The sequence below is a fragment of the Myxocyprinus asiaticus genome, chromosome 4 (genome assembly GCF_019703515.2).
Source record: "Myxocyprinus asiaticus isolate MX2 ecotype Aquarium Trade chromosome 4, UBuf_Myxa_2, whole genome shotgun sequence".
NCBI lineage: Eukaryota > Metazoa > Chordata > Actinopteri > Cypriniformes > Catostomidae > Myxocyprinus > Myxocyprinus asiaticus.
Window position 1 is genome coordinate 58,547,501 of NC_059347.1, and position 14,036 is coordinate 58,561,536.

At 39.8% G+C, this 14,036-nt stretch overlaps 1 protein-coding gene across 1 annotated transcript in view; it reads right to left on the reverse strand.

Annotated features, from left to right (window-relative positions):
- Nucleotides 1-13,288, reverse strand: part of LOC127439994 (trichohyalin-like) — a 31,742-nt gene extending 18,454 nt beyond the window's left edge. Inside the window, exons 1-2 of the mRNA XM_051696335.1 lie at nt 12,397-13,288; nt 9,167-11,678 (exon numbers count right to left, since the gene is read on the reverse strand). Of these exons, the coding sequence (XP_051552295.1) occupies nt 9,167-11,678; nt 12,397-13,271 (3,387 nt within the window). The 5' untranslated portion in view covers nt 13,272-13,288. The remainder of the gene's footprint in view (nt 1-9,166; nt 11,679-12,396) is intronic.
- Between the last annotated feature and the right edge of the window lie 748 nt (nt 13,289-14,036).

The following is a 14,036-nucleotide window of genomic DNA, read 5'->3' on the forward strand; positions in this document are numbered from 1 at the left end:
GAATAAAGCCCAAATCTGAGGTCTTAGGGATGTTATAGCCAAGAACAAGCCAAGTCAACAAGGATCTCTGTAGGTCAAAACATCCGTCTTGATTCTATCCTTGTAGAAACATTCAGAAACAGAGGGCAGTTTCTGGCCAGAATAAGCTGCAAACTGGACCAGATTACACAAGACTATTCAAAGTCTATCAAACCAGTCCGATCACAGACAGCACTTTAAGCTTTCTACAAGTTCACCTGCTCTGGCATGTTCTTCCTTTAAGACATTAAACGGTTCAATCCATTCTGTGGCTCATCACTATGGCATTCTTCTTCTGAAAACTTCTCTATCCAGTTTGGATGAGGTAGAAAAACAAATCAGGGAAGAATCTTCAGTGATCCAAATAGTGAAGTATCACGAACTGGAGTTATCTTGTGCTTATTAATGCCCAAAGCCCAGATGGCACAGGAAAAACACAGCAGTATTCCAGCAATCCCACCTCTTACGCTTTTCACACTGCAGGTATGAACAGGTTCCAGAAACAGACGCAGCCCTCAAATGAGTGAAAACATCCAAGCTCACAGAGAGAGAGAGAGAGAGAGAGAGAGAGAGAGAGAGAGAGAGAGAGTGGGAAGGGATGAGAAAATATCAAGGAAATCCATGCTTGATATTTGTAAAAATAACATACATAGAGAGTTTGAGAGAGGAAACAGGAGAGAGTTTTACGTGGAAACATTTGTAGGCTGTCTGCTAGTGAACTTTCGAAGTGAAACTCTAAACCACAAAAAAATTGTCATCTGACTAACCAGGCTATGTTTGTCTAATATAAGCCTTTCCGTGTGTGTGCAGTAGCCTATATCTGGCTGCATGAACATGGGATTTCAACAGTTGTTATGTTGCAATAAATATTCTATAGTCTAACTGCACTAAACCACTGGAGGGCACTTTAAAAAGCAAATTATTATTGTATAGGATAGACAAAATGAAGTGTGAACTTTGCAATACCTAACATAATTATGAAATAAAGGGACTTTAATATGATCTTAACTAAATTCTAATATCCAGTTTTAAATCCTGAATATATATGTAAAAATCGAAATATACAGTCGCCTATACTTTCAAATATGAATATATAGTTATAAATTCAAATATATACTTGTAAATTTGAATATATAGTTATAAATCTTGAATTTACACTTAGGGGTTTGAAAAAAGCACCCTGACAACCATCCGGCATCATGTTGGTGGGTTTTATAAATAATAAAAAATATAATCACAGTCAAAATATACAAAAATGCCAGCCTATAAGAATGTGCAATAGCCCCGGGTAGATTTAAGCAACACTGTTTGTACTAGGTACTGTCCCAAACGGCACCCTAAACCCTTCCTCCGAGTCCAGACTTTGGTAACCCATCTTCACACAGATCTTCAATAGATCTTATGACAACAGACCTGTCGCTCTGATGTCTGTGGTCATGAAATCATTTGAGAAACTGGTGTTGGCCCACCCGAAGGACATCACTGGACCCTTTCTAGATCCCCTTCAATTTGTTTATCGAGCAAACAGGTCTGTGGATGATGCAGTCAATATGGGATTGCATCATATCCTGCAACATCTGGACAGACCAGGGACATATGCAAGGATCCATTTTGTGGACTTCAGTTTGGCTTTCAACACCATCATCCCAACAATACTCCAGACTAAACTACACCAGCTCTCTGTTCCCACGTGTATTTGTCAGTGAATTACCAGCTTTCTGATGGACAGGCAGCAGCTTGTGCGACGGGAAATTCACTTCCAGCACCTGTACAATCAGCACTGGTGCCCCCCAGGGATGTGTGCTCTCCCCACTACTCTTCTCCCTCTACACCAATGATTGCATTGCCAAGGACCCCTCTGTAAAGCTCCTGAAGTTTGCAGATGACACCACTGTCATCGGCCTCATCCGAAATGACGATGAGTCTGCATACAGAAGGGAGGTTAAACAGCTGGCTCACTGGTGTAGTCAAAACAACCTTGAGCTGAAAACGCTCAGAACGGTGAAGATGATTCTGGACTTTAGGAGGAACACCCCAACACTGTCCCCCCTCACCATTCTAAACAGCACTGTGGAAGCAGTGGAGTCATTCAGGTTCCTGGGCACTACCATCTTACAGGACCTGAAGTGGGAGATCCACATTGACTCCATTGTGAAAAAGGCCCAGCAGAGGTTGTACTTCCTTCGCCAGTTGAGGTAGTTCAACCTGCCACAGGTGCTGCTGATCCAGTTCTACTCAGCAGTCATTCAGTCTGTCCTCTGCACTTCAGTAACTGTCTGGTTTGGTTCAGCTACAAAATCAGATATCAGAAGACTACAAAGGACAGTTTGGACTACTGAGAGGATTATTGGTTGCCCCCTGCCCTCCCTTCATGAATTGTACACTTCCAGAGTGAGGAAAAGGGCTGGAAAAATCACTCTGTACCCCACTCACCCTGACCACTACCTTTTTGAACTGTTGCCTTCTGGCCGATGCTTCAGAGCTCTGAGCACCAGAACCGTCAGGCACAGGAACAGTTTTTTCCCTCAGGCTATCCAATTTTCAATTGTGTTGTTGTATTATACTAAGTGTTTCCTCAACTTATTGTAGTTGCTATCAGTTGTTATTGTACAACCTGTTGCTTATTGAAGTAACGTTGGTAAGTGTTCATTCTTTGTTTCACATTTTAATATATTGATGCGCATAGAGAATCCTTAGTTCATTATTTATATATATATATATTTGTTTTGTTCTTTCTGGAAGCAGTGGGGAGGAGGACGCCATTTTTGTTATGGACCATGTTTTCTCCTGTGTTTGGTTTAGAGAGGGCGTAAGCAAAGAGTTTTGTTTATTTTTATTTGTAAAGTTTACAATATACTCCCTAAAAAAAACCAACAGAAGTTTGTTTGTTTTGGCCTGGTCCCCTCATGAAGCCTTCTGAAGCTTCCCTTTTTCATGTGTGAACTTGTGGAAATGTGTGTGGGGTTTTTTTTTTTTTTTTTTTTGTTACCCCCTTTTCAAACCTAGACTGGGAGGGATGTAACCGTGTGTGTATTTGTCTTATTGTGTATTCTATATATACTTTATATTCTATTAAATTGTTATTTATTTTTATTATCTCTGTCTTGTTGCTGTTTTGTGTTGTGCACTGGAAGCTCCTGTCATCAAGACAAATTCCTTGTATGTGTAAGCATACTTGGCAATAAAGCTCATTCTGATTCTAAACATACACTAGACAGACATCTTTGACCATTGTCATGTATCCTGCTGGCAGGCGGGGCCAAAAGGGCAGCACCCCCCCCCCTCCTGTGATGAGGAGGGCTAATCAGCCGAGGAGAGCAAGCCATACGCAGCTGCTGTGTGTGTTTGTGTCTTTTTGTTTCCTTAAACATTATCTTGATGGTTCATCCGGTTCCCGCCTCCTTTCCATTGAACCTTGTTACACACGCATTCATTGTGTTAATTCTGTAGCTGGGTAAGAAAACGTTTAATAAATCAACAATGTGCTTATTTGGGCATTTGAAAATGAAGTTGGCCAACTGTAATCACGCATATTTAAGATGACATCATTGCTCGTGTACTGAAAGCTAATAATAGACAAATTACACTGGCTTTGCATATTACAAACTCGCCTCAAAGCAACAGCTAAACCGGACTAAAATACTCAAAGTGTTCCCTGTATTACTATTAAGCGCCACAGCAACACTGCTACTGAATCTACAGCACGAGACAAAGCGTTACCAGTAGTCCGGTTCCCAAAGAAATGACTCTTTTGAGCTGGTTCTTTTGAATCTATAGCGTGAAACATAAGTGACAGTGTATTCGCTTCCCAAACAAATGACTCATTTGAGCTGGGGTTTTTTTTGTGAATCAAAAAGACTTATGAATCAGTTCAAGTATACCAAGAACTGTTACTGTGTACTGAAGGCTCATTAGACTTATGAAAGTTACTAAGACAACATGTAGCTTAAAATACCAATTTAGTTTTGTTGTAATAAGTGAATAATCTGAAAAATATCTGGCAATTACATTTTTCATAAATAATAAAACAAATATTTAAGAAAGAGGTTCACTTTTAAACATGCATACAGTATTGTTTATTTGTCTTTCATGTCTAAAATCCACTTGTAAAATGCAATAAAATAAAAAAAATTGTCCAGTAAGAAATCTGACTGGCTGGTAAAAAATGTTATCTACCAGCCACCTTGGCTGGTGGACTAAAAAGTTAATTCCGGCCCCTGTTCATGAATATTTCAGGTGTCATGACTCTTTGATATTTCATGGAGCTGATGTGCTTGAGATAATCAGTTTATTATATTCGGATGCAATGTGTTGGATGTGTGTTATGTGTAAACCCTGATATTTAGTTTTATAATGTTGTGGAGTTTGTTCATTCTCTTGCAATTGAGTTTCAAACATGGCTTTATTTGAGGAGCTGCACGTTGTTAGCCAATCAGAACAGGGGGCGTTTACATCAGCCACATTTACATGCAACCAAATAATCCGTTTAGAATCCGACTGATAGCTCAATCGGACTGAAAAGCCTTCAAGTAAAAACAAAAATGATCCGATTGAGCTGAATCTGAATGAAATTTATATCCGATTGGGGTGGTGTAGACCTAAAATAAACTGATTAAAAGAAAAATATTAGCCATGTAAACATTTGAATCAGACAACTTTCTCAATCATATTCTAAAATACCTAGTGCTCATGCGCAGAGATGTGGTGCGTATGTATGTTTATACATGATACTCTTCGCGGGAACCTGATTTATACAAAGCAATGGCAAAATGCATTACTAAGGGTATGCAGGCTTGCACTAAATATTCTGCAGGGCACATGTCATTTAATGACATCACATAAAGCAAAAAATAATCTTGTGTCCTTCTTAATAGGGAATTTAAGCAGCAGATGCGGTTACGGCTTTCTGTGTTCCATTGCGTGTACGTTACTTCACTCACTTTCTGACATCGTGACCATAATTTCTAAAGCATTTCTTCTTTGCCATAGTGACAGTCGATCGTACATGACAGATTAGTTAAGTAAATGTTAGAATATGTTTTACAAGAGATGATGCAAAGTGAAAACAGTAAATAGCCTAAACATCCTTCTCAAAACTCATGTTAAATTACACATGGTTACTGGCTTTGAATAAAAAACCTAAAACTATATTGGTAGCCTATTAATAATAATATCTAGGTTTTAGATGTAGGCTATTTATATCGTACAAGAGTAAAACTATTCTTCTGACAGTTATTTAACACTGCAATCATCCCTTCTCTTGCTGTTTTAAATAGCCTACCATTTTTTCTTGAATGATTAAATACTCTGTTCCGCCATCATTATTACTTAGTGATTTTTGCGTAGCGTCCTGTCCGCAGCTGTTGCTTAAAGTCCCTATTATTTTGTTTCCATTCCACATCTGTAAAATTCTTTAAGGACATCTCTCACCCACCTGTCTTTACTTCGTACTCGAATCTAGAGATGCCTGTGATTAGATTGGAGGAGGAATGGGTATGAGGCAATTACATGGTAAATTCAGACAGGGTATTAGACGCTGCTTCTAATTCTTCGTTTGCTGAGTAGAGTGAGTAGCATAAGAAGAAAGCTTTACTGGAATATTATTTTATATATCTCAACAAAGCTAAAACAGCAATTACAGACTTTGGTGCCATTCTCACTTTCTTCGCATGCACAGAAGTTTGGTTCGGAATACATGTAATGCACATGTAAACGAATATTTGTATTGGACTGCAAAGTTTAGGGGACATTCATCCACTCTACTGTACAACATACTATGGGAGAGAACAGAGAAGCACAGTTAAGGCCGAAAAATACTTCACGCGAGCGCGTGGTTCCGTTGTACATACATTACGTGTGCTCTTGCGTTGCTCTGGTAGTATCAAACCTCAAATCACAAGAGGGCAATAGATTTTTTAGGCTTGACCACAAAACCGGTGCTGCGTCCGAAACCGGTATTTTATAGATCCATGTCCGAAAACAGGAAAATGCTGCCTTCGGAGGCAGGATGAAAATAAGGTGCTTTTCAAACTGTTCTGAGACCAGTTCCTTAAGAGTTCTATTCATTCAAATCAGCTGTCAGTTAAGCCATTAACTGATTAGGCAGCAAGTCAGCTGCCTACGTTTTCGGATGCAGCCCAGATGTGGTAGATGAGTTGATAGTTGAGAAGTGGGGAGATACACAAAGAAAAAACAAGATCGTTTGAATGGACTGGGGACAAAAAGTAATATATATTCTTCGAAAAGTTTCAACTCAAATTGCTGCCCGAGTCCGCCATGACAGTTGTTGATTGAAAGAAGAAAATCCGCTCTAGCGCCCCTTGCGGCAAAGCTGAGAATGCAGCTCATTCTTGTGTTGGGTTATGAATTGAGCGCTGACAGATTTCACAACACAACAATGCGTGAAATCCAGCTTGCGTAGCAAGGTGCGCCTGCGTTCATGTACTTGAGTACAGTATGTTTGTGTTTTGATGTATAGTACATCCAAAGGAACATCAATTCAATAGAACATATCCCTGAAATTATATATACTGCGGCATTAGGCATTAGGCAAATGGATGCTCGATAATTTCCATACAAACATAAAACAAACTCAGAAAGGGCTATAGATGCACAAAGCACTGAAGTCCAATGCAAATGAAATAGAAACAAAAGAGTAAAAGAGTGCAACACATCACAGTTTTGAATAACCATGCACTAAACAAAAAGAAACACAACAAGATATCATATTGCCAGGTCCCCGCTAATAATAACTTCTATTCTGCTTCTTTACAAATTGTTTGTGCCTGTTTCTTTTAAAATTTCTGGATTATTTGAGGCATGCAAACAGATATGAACAGATTTGCATATGAAATGAATTTACATCCAAATCATCTGCTATATGCCTTTGCAAATCATTTACATGAAGGCTGGTTCAGAGAAATTCACATTTCCTTAATCAGCTCACAAAACATTTCCCAGGAATCAAATGCAAGTTCGGCTCTAGCTAATGCAAACATCACTATTATTATTGCTCATCATTAGTGTTAGAAATTTGAACAAACCCTTAACTCCAACTATACAGTAAAACTTCAATAAACTGTTATTCATCTTTTCAAATTATGTTTGATGCCTCATTTCATGTGAATCTAAAAATGTAGGCTAGCTTTAATATGAACCATGTTTTATAGAACAATCAAAGCAGTGCACAGTAGATTAACCCTATGTTTACATTTACTGAAGAAACAACATGAGCACACGTAAATTCGCCATGTTGTTTCCGAGAGTTCCGGCAGAGATTCTTTTAATTACTGAGATAACAACCTCTGCGGTTAAATCATTGGAGATAGCCGAAACCGTCAACTAGCGAGTTACGACAGTAAGTCACTGTTTGCAGATACTATACAAATGAACGGGGAGAGCCATAAACTGACACCTACCTGTCGCAAAATTGTCTGTGTCTTTTCTTATAAAACAGCAATTTTATCGTAGTAAACGCCACACTTTGATAAACAAGGATTGTTTAGTGTAAAACATGTTGAAGATAAGCGGACAGGTGGTCAGTTCATGAAGTGTTGAGCTGTTTCCTCACAGTAGGAGTTTATTAAGCACACTAAAGCATCTCCTCCATTGACATCCATTAAAAAAGAACGGCCTCTTGTCTCCTCAGCAGTGTACTGCCAATGGAATGTCTATGGGACCGCCACGTTATGCTATTTTAAGCTAAGCTTGTAGGCTCCCCTAATAGAAGGGTTCTGGTTCCGGTACCCTAGGATCGGCCACCTTATGCTCACTCAATGGGTTAGGCCAATCAGACATTTTTGTATTGACTCCAGAGTGTTTACCTCCTCTTGTGGCACGACCTGAAGTGAGCTGCGTCAGCAGCATGGGAGCCCCGTATTCTGTGTTGAAAATAGGAAGTAATAGTGTTCACATAATCAGTGATGAGAATGATTCGGAGGTTGCATTTTTCCCTTGAACATTCATACTCCACTTATGGTTAGTTTTTAAAATATGCATTCCTCTTTACTGTATTACAGCCTATACAGCTGAAAACAACTTGCTTCGCAACTCGCTTTTGGTGCCCCTACATAGAGATTACACCCAGAAATGGAGCTCACACATGCCAATATACCCAACAACACTTACCGCTTTGGCCACTGGGGGAAATGTCTTGAGTTTTAGTAAGCACAGACTGATTTTAGTTAAAGAAAAGTCAACCTACTGTTACAGATTTCACTGGGAGATCAGTCTGGAAGAAAATGTGGGAGGTGCTTTCCTGTGTAAAATTCACTACCACAAAGATAGGCCATTGTGTGTGGCTATCAGGGTGTTGCTATGCAGTTGCTAGGTGTCCTGAGGGGTTGCAGTATGAGCAATAGTAATAGTGATGTTTGCTGTAGCAGTATCTGCCATCATACTGGTTTTCAGACAAACCATTGCAACACATCGGTACTGGTCAAAATATCTATACCAGTGCATCCATATTCCCTACTATAGAGATACATATGTCTGTATGTAATGTGTTACAGTACACTTTGAGAGTCAGTAGGTATTGTTGGAGAATGCCACAAGCCTGACTCCAAGACAAGCATCATCTAAGAATAAAAACACACACACTGTATACTGTATATTCACACACACACACACACACACACACACACACACAGCCACAAATGTACACACCCCACACAAAACAACATCTACTGCAATGACATCACTATATTCCGTCACAAGAGACCAGTGGGAAATTCCAACATGACACAAAGTTCAGTGGAATCAAAGGAGATGCTGGTCAACCCTACAAGAGAAACATTAACTACACAATGTATCTCTTCCCTTGCCTCTAAACTTGAAGCAGATTATGTTTGCTGTGGTCTTGACCAGTGTTTAAGCGACATGCTAAAAGGGTCAAAATAGCTGGTCACAGGCATATATTTTGGATGCTGGCCCCTAGTATGGTCCTGAGCAAACCAACACTAACCAGCATAAACCAGTCTAGACCAGCATGAAAATGTATTCTGGTCTAAGATGGTGTTTTCAGCAGTTGACAAAACAGCTGGGGTTTTAACAGTGATAAAAATGCTAAATGTTTGATCTTTGTGCATGTCTGAAGCAGATATTATGTTACCTGAATATACCCTGACCATAGACCCATCCCTGGTCTCACCTCATGTGATGTGACCCCATCAAGCCATAGTGCAGATGATTCTGTTTTTGGTTTAGACCAATCCTCTGGTTTGGAGTCCATAGCCTGGAGTTGATTTCTGCTTTCTGTATGATCACTGGAAGAGTTCTGCATATTGGAAGGTGCAGGTTCAAATCCAATCAGGTCATCCACATATACCTGATTGCCAAGTAGTCCTTGGTATCCATTGGACCTGGATTCTGGCTTTGGGTCCAGCCGCTCAGGGATCAAATCAACTGCAGAAGGTTCTCTGGATGGGGATGGTGTTGAGGAACATCTGGCCTGGGTTCCCCATCTCCGTGGTTTTACTGAAAAGTCATCGTAAAGAACTTCGGTGAGTTGAGGCGAGACATTGGCATTCTGGACGCTGGACACTAGACTCTGTGATAGCACTGGCTCCTCTGAGTCAAAAGATATCAAATTGTAACTTGTAGGAACTTCCTCTCTCAATCTCTCTACTTCTATACACTTTTCCATCTCTCTTTCTTTCTTTAATCTTTCATTTTCTTTCTCCTGTTTCAATCTTTCCTCCTCTCTCTGTCTCTCTTCTTCAATTTGTCTTCTCTCTTCTTCCATTTCTTTTTCTTTCCTTAGTCTCTCTTTTACTCTTTCCTGTCTCAATCTTTCCTCTTCTATCTGTCTCTCCTCTTCAATTCTTCTCTCTTTTTCTCTTTCCTGTTTTAGTCTTTCCATCTCTTGAATTCTTCTCCTCTCTTCCTCCATTTCTCTTTCTTTTCTTAGTCTGTCTTTTTCTATTACCTGCCTCAATCTTTCTTCCTCTTTCTGTCTTTCTATCTCTTCAATTCGTCTCCTCTTTTCCTCCATTTCTCTTTCTTTCCTAAGTCTTTCCATTTCTCTTTCTTGTCTAAATCTTTCTTCATCTCTCTGTCTCTCTTCTTCCATTTCTTTTTCTTTCCTTAGTCTCTCTTTTACTCTTTCCTGTCTCAATCTTTCCTCTTCTATCTGTCTCTCCTCTTCAATTCTTCTCTCTTTTTCTCTTTCCTGTTTTAGTCTTTCCATCTCTTGAATTCTTCTCCTCTCTTCCTCCATTTCTCTTTCTTTTCTTAGTCTGTCTTTTTCTATTACCTGCCTCAATCTTTCTTCCTCTTTCTGTCTTTCTATCTCTTCAATTCGTCTCCTCTTTTCCTCCATTTCTCTTTCTTTCCTAAGTCTTTCCATTTCTCTTTCTTGTCTCAATCTTTCTTCCTCTTTCTGTCTTTCAATCTTTTCAATTTGTCTTCTCTCTTCCTCCTTTTCTTTTTCTTTCCTTATTCTCTCCATTTCTCTTTCTTGTCTCAATCTTGCCTCCTCTTTCTGTCTTTCCATCTCTTCAATTCGTCTTCTCTCTTCCTCAATTTCTTTTTCTTTCTGTAGTCTGTCTTTTTCCTGTCTCAGTCTTTCCTCCTCTTTCTGTCTTTCCATCCCTTCAATTTGTCTTCTCCCTTCCTCCATTTCTTTCTCTTTCCTTATTCTCTCTTTTTCTCTTTGCTGTCTAAATTGTTCCTCCTCTTTCAGTCTCTCCATCTCTTTAATTCGTCTTCTCTCATCATCCATCTCTTTCTCCTTCTTCAGTCTCTCTTTTTCTCTTTCCTGTCTCAGTCTCTCTTCCTCTTCAATTCCTCTTCTTTCTTCCATTTCTCTCTCTTTCTCTCTTTCCTGTCTCAGTCTTTCCTCCTCATTTCTTCTCTTCTCCTCCTCTAGCTCTCTCTCTTTCTCTAGTCTCAATCTTTCCTCCTCTCTCTGTCTCTCTTTTTTCCTTTCTTCTTCAATCCGGCTCATTTCCTCTTCGAGCTGTCTCTCTTTTTCTAATCTCTCCCGCTTTCGTTGTTTCTCCCTCTCTTTTTCGACCTGTTTCCTTTCATCTTCCTCTTGTTTTCTTCTTTCTTCCATCTGTCTTTGGCTTTCTTCTTTCTGTTTTCTCTCTTGCTTCCTTCTTTCATCTTCCAAGCATTTCTCTTCCCCAGCATGTTTCCGTTCCTCCTCTTGCTGTCTCGCAATTTCTGTTTTTGCCGTCCTCTCTTCTTCCAAAAGTCTTTCCCTTTCAAGCTGCTTCCTTTCTTTCTCTAAATGCTCTTCCTTCTGCAGTATTTCTTCTTCTCTCTTTGTCACCGTATCTTTGCCAATCCCAACGCTCTGATACAAAGGCACAGGGATGTAGTTCTCCTTGTCCTCTTCAACTTCATTATTCTCCTCATCAATGGAGTTCTTGTCCTCAATCAGTACGTTCTTCTCAAACCCAAAGTTGGAAGTAGGAGCCTCCTTAGCTTTCACCTTGATGTCAGGTTTGTTCTCAATGACTTTGCCAAGTTCTGCATTCATTCGCTCAGCTCCGGCAACTGGCTGAACCTCTGTCGAAGTTGGTGGTTTATCAGCAGCCTGTTTCCCTATTGGTCGGTGTGATCCATTTTGAACAAGTTTTGATTCTGCAGGTTTTTCAAGTGCTTTCTCATCAAACGGAAACTCATCTGAATTGCTTGGTGTCTTCTCAATTGGACTGCAAATATAAGAGTTTGGAAATATTTTACACCTACTTTCTTGAAAAAAGGGGAACATTGTGTAGCACTTTACTGACATGAGGTGACTCACCATATCCACAACATTTATGTAATAATGATTACAACTTACATCTGCACAGAAAATTAAGACAATGAACAGGTGAACTTGAACTAAATTACATGCTAACAGTCTCTAAAGTGTGAAGAATTCAGAATAACTTCAGTAACTTCTAAAAAGTAGCTAATACTTCAGAATATTTATTTTATGCTATTATTTCAGGAGCTCAGCTTTTCACAACAAGGACAGTTGTATTTTGTTGTATCTTTTATATGTTTGATACATGTTTATGTTAAAAAATGTTTATACATTTTTCTAAATGTTTGAACATTTGATCAAAGTTTGGTCTGTTACAGTTTGAAACATGTTTTTGTCATTTTGCACATTACCATCAACTAAATTGTCATTGTTGTTTTGAATGGCTATTTTCCTGAATTTTTATTTTCATTGACTAAAATGATATGCCATTTCAGTCAGAGTAAAACTGACAAAAATTAATGATGAAATATTGACCACGTTTAAAGGAAATTTTCGTCAAAAGACTAAAACTGTGAATAAAAAAAAATCTGTGTAAAAATTAACACTGAACACAGGTATGACTAAATAATTGTATGATTATGATGTTCAAAGCAAAGAGTGAAAATGCAAGCTTAACTAACCATTTAAGTGCACCAGTGGACGGTAGACGGATCCTCGGTTCGTGCGAGTCTAAGCTTAGATTCTTGATTCTCTGTTTAATGTCAACAGATATTTCTGAAGGTGTGGCATCTCTTTTGTTGAAAGAGTCCCTGTGTTGAGAGGCTGTAGAACGGTCGAAAAGGAGACTGATACGTCTCTTAATGCTTCTTCCGCTTACCTCCTCGCCCCCCATCTCTCCTGTCTCCACCAGTGGCTTTGAAGACTTAAAATTGGACTCTGCAGAAGGTGAATTTGGTGGCCTCTCTTTCTCACTGTCTCTTCTAACAGAATTAACCTCCATCTCCAGCTGCGAAGGTGACTCGAACCTGGAGGTCAGTTCCATGGAGAGACGATTTCTACCTGGCCAGATTGGTAAATAAAAGTCTGCATCAGTCTTACTGGTTGTTGTTTCTCCTACTGGCCTCTGTTTGAGTTTTCTTTTATCCTGAGCACCCAAGGATTTTGTCCTGCTCCTGGGTGGAACCTCCTTCAAGTCTTCAGCAGAGGTGGCAGTGACATTTTGCTTTATATTTGTACCTGTTTGGTGATCAGAATCTGTTTTGTCAGCATTCCTAGTGGGTTCTGGTTTAGTTTTAGCCAACAAGTCAGGTTTTGGGCAAAGTGGGACGGGTTTAGGACCAGTGCTTTTATTAGACCCATTAGAGGTGCCGTTTGAGTCCGGTTTTAGGGATCCTGGTGTTTTTAGATCACCAACACCAGTATCAGCAGGCTTTGTAAAACTCAATGAGTCAAGGTTATCAGAAGAGGTGGCTCGTGGGAGTCTTCCGATTTCGGTTTTCGGGGCTTTGATTGAACGGATGGTGGTGTTTCTTTGCAGGGCAAATGGTTTGGGCATGAGGTGGGGGTTGGGACCCAATGCTGGCTTCCCTGTGTCTCCAGAGGGTGCCAAGGCTAAAACTGAAGATTCATCTGGACTAATCAGCACCTCTGACTGGCTCATTTCCCTTGTGGTTGCCTCCAACCATGCAGCCATGGCTACATTCACTACACCTGCATGAACACAAAGGAGAAACACACCTGATCTCAGTGTTATTAAAATACAGCTTTAGGATATTACCATAAACATGTTCATAAGAGATTGAAATGTTTGAAAATACCACGAATGATGTCTACTAAGCACTTCTGAACTTTTAAAACAGTGTTTCATACATGAAATGAGAGCAGACACTCACTTAAGTATCTCTGTGGACCCTAAAAGAATAGTTCCATTAAAAAATAAAAAACATTTAGCTAAACCTGTATGACTTTCTTTTCTCGGTGGAAGACAAAAGCAGATTTTAGGGCATTTGTTCAATGGACGCAAATCTGTCCCAGCAGTTGCTTGTGAACTTTTACCACTGCTCTGTCGAAAGCATACTAACTTACGGCATCCTGGTGTGGTATGCTGGTTGCACTGTGGCCGAGAAAAATGTTCTGCAGGGAGTCATCAACTCAGCACGGAAAATCACCGGCTCACAGTTGCCTTCACTTGAGGACATTTACAAAACCAGATGTTTATGTCAGGCCAGAAACATAATAAAGGACTCTTCTCACCCCAGCAACCACCTCTTCACTCTGCTGCCATCTGGAAGGCACTATTGGTCTCTTAAGACATGCACCT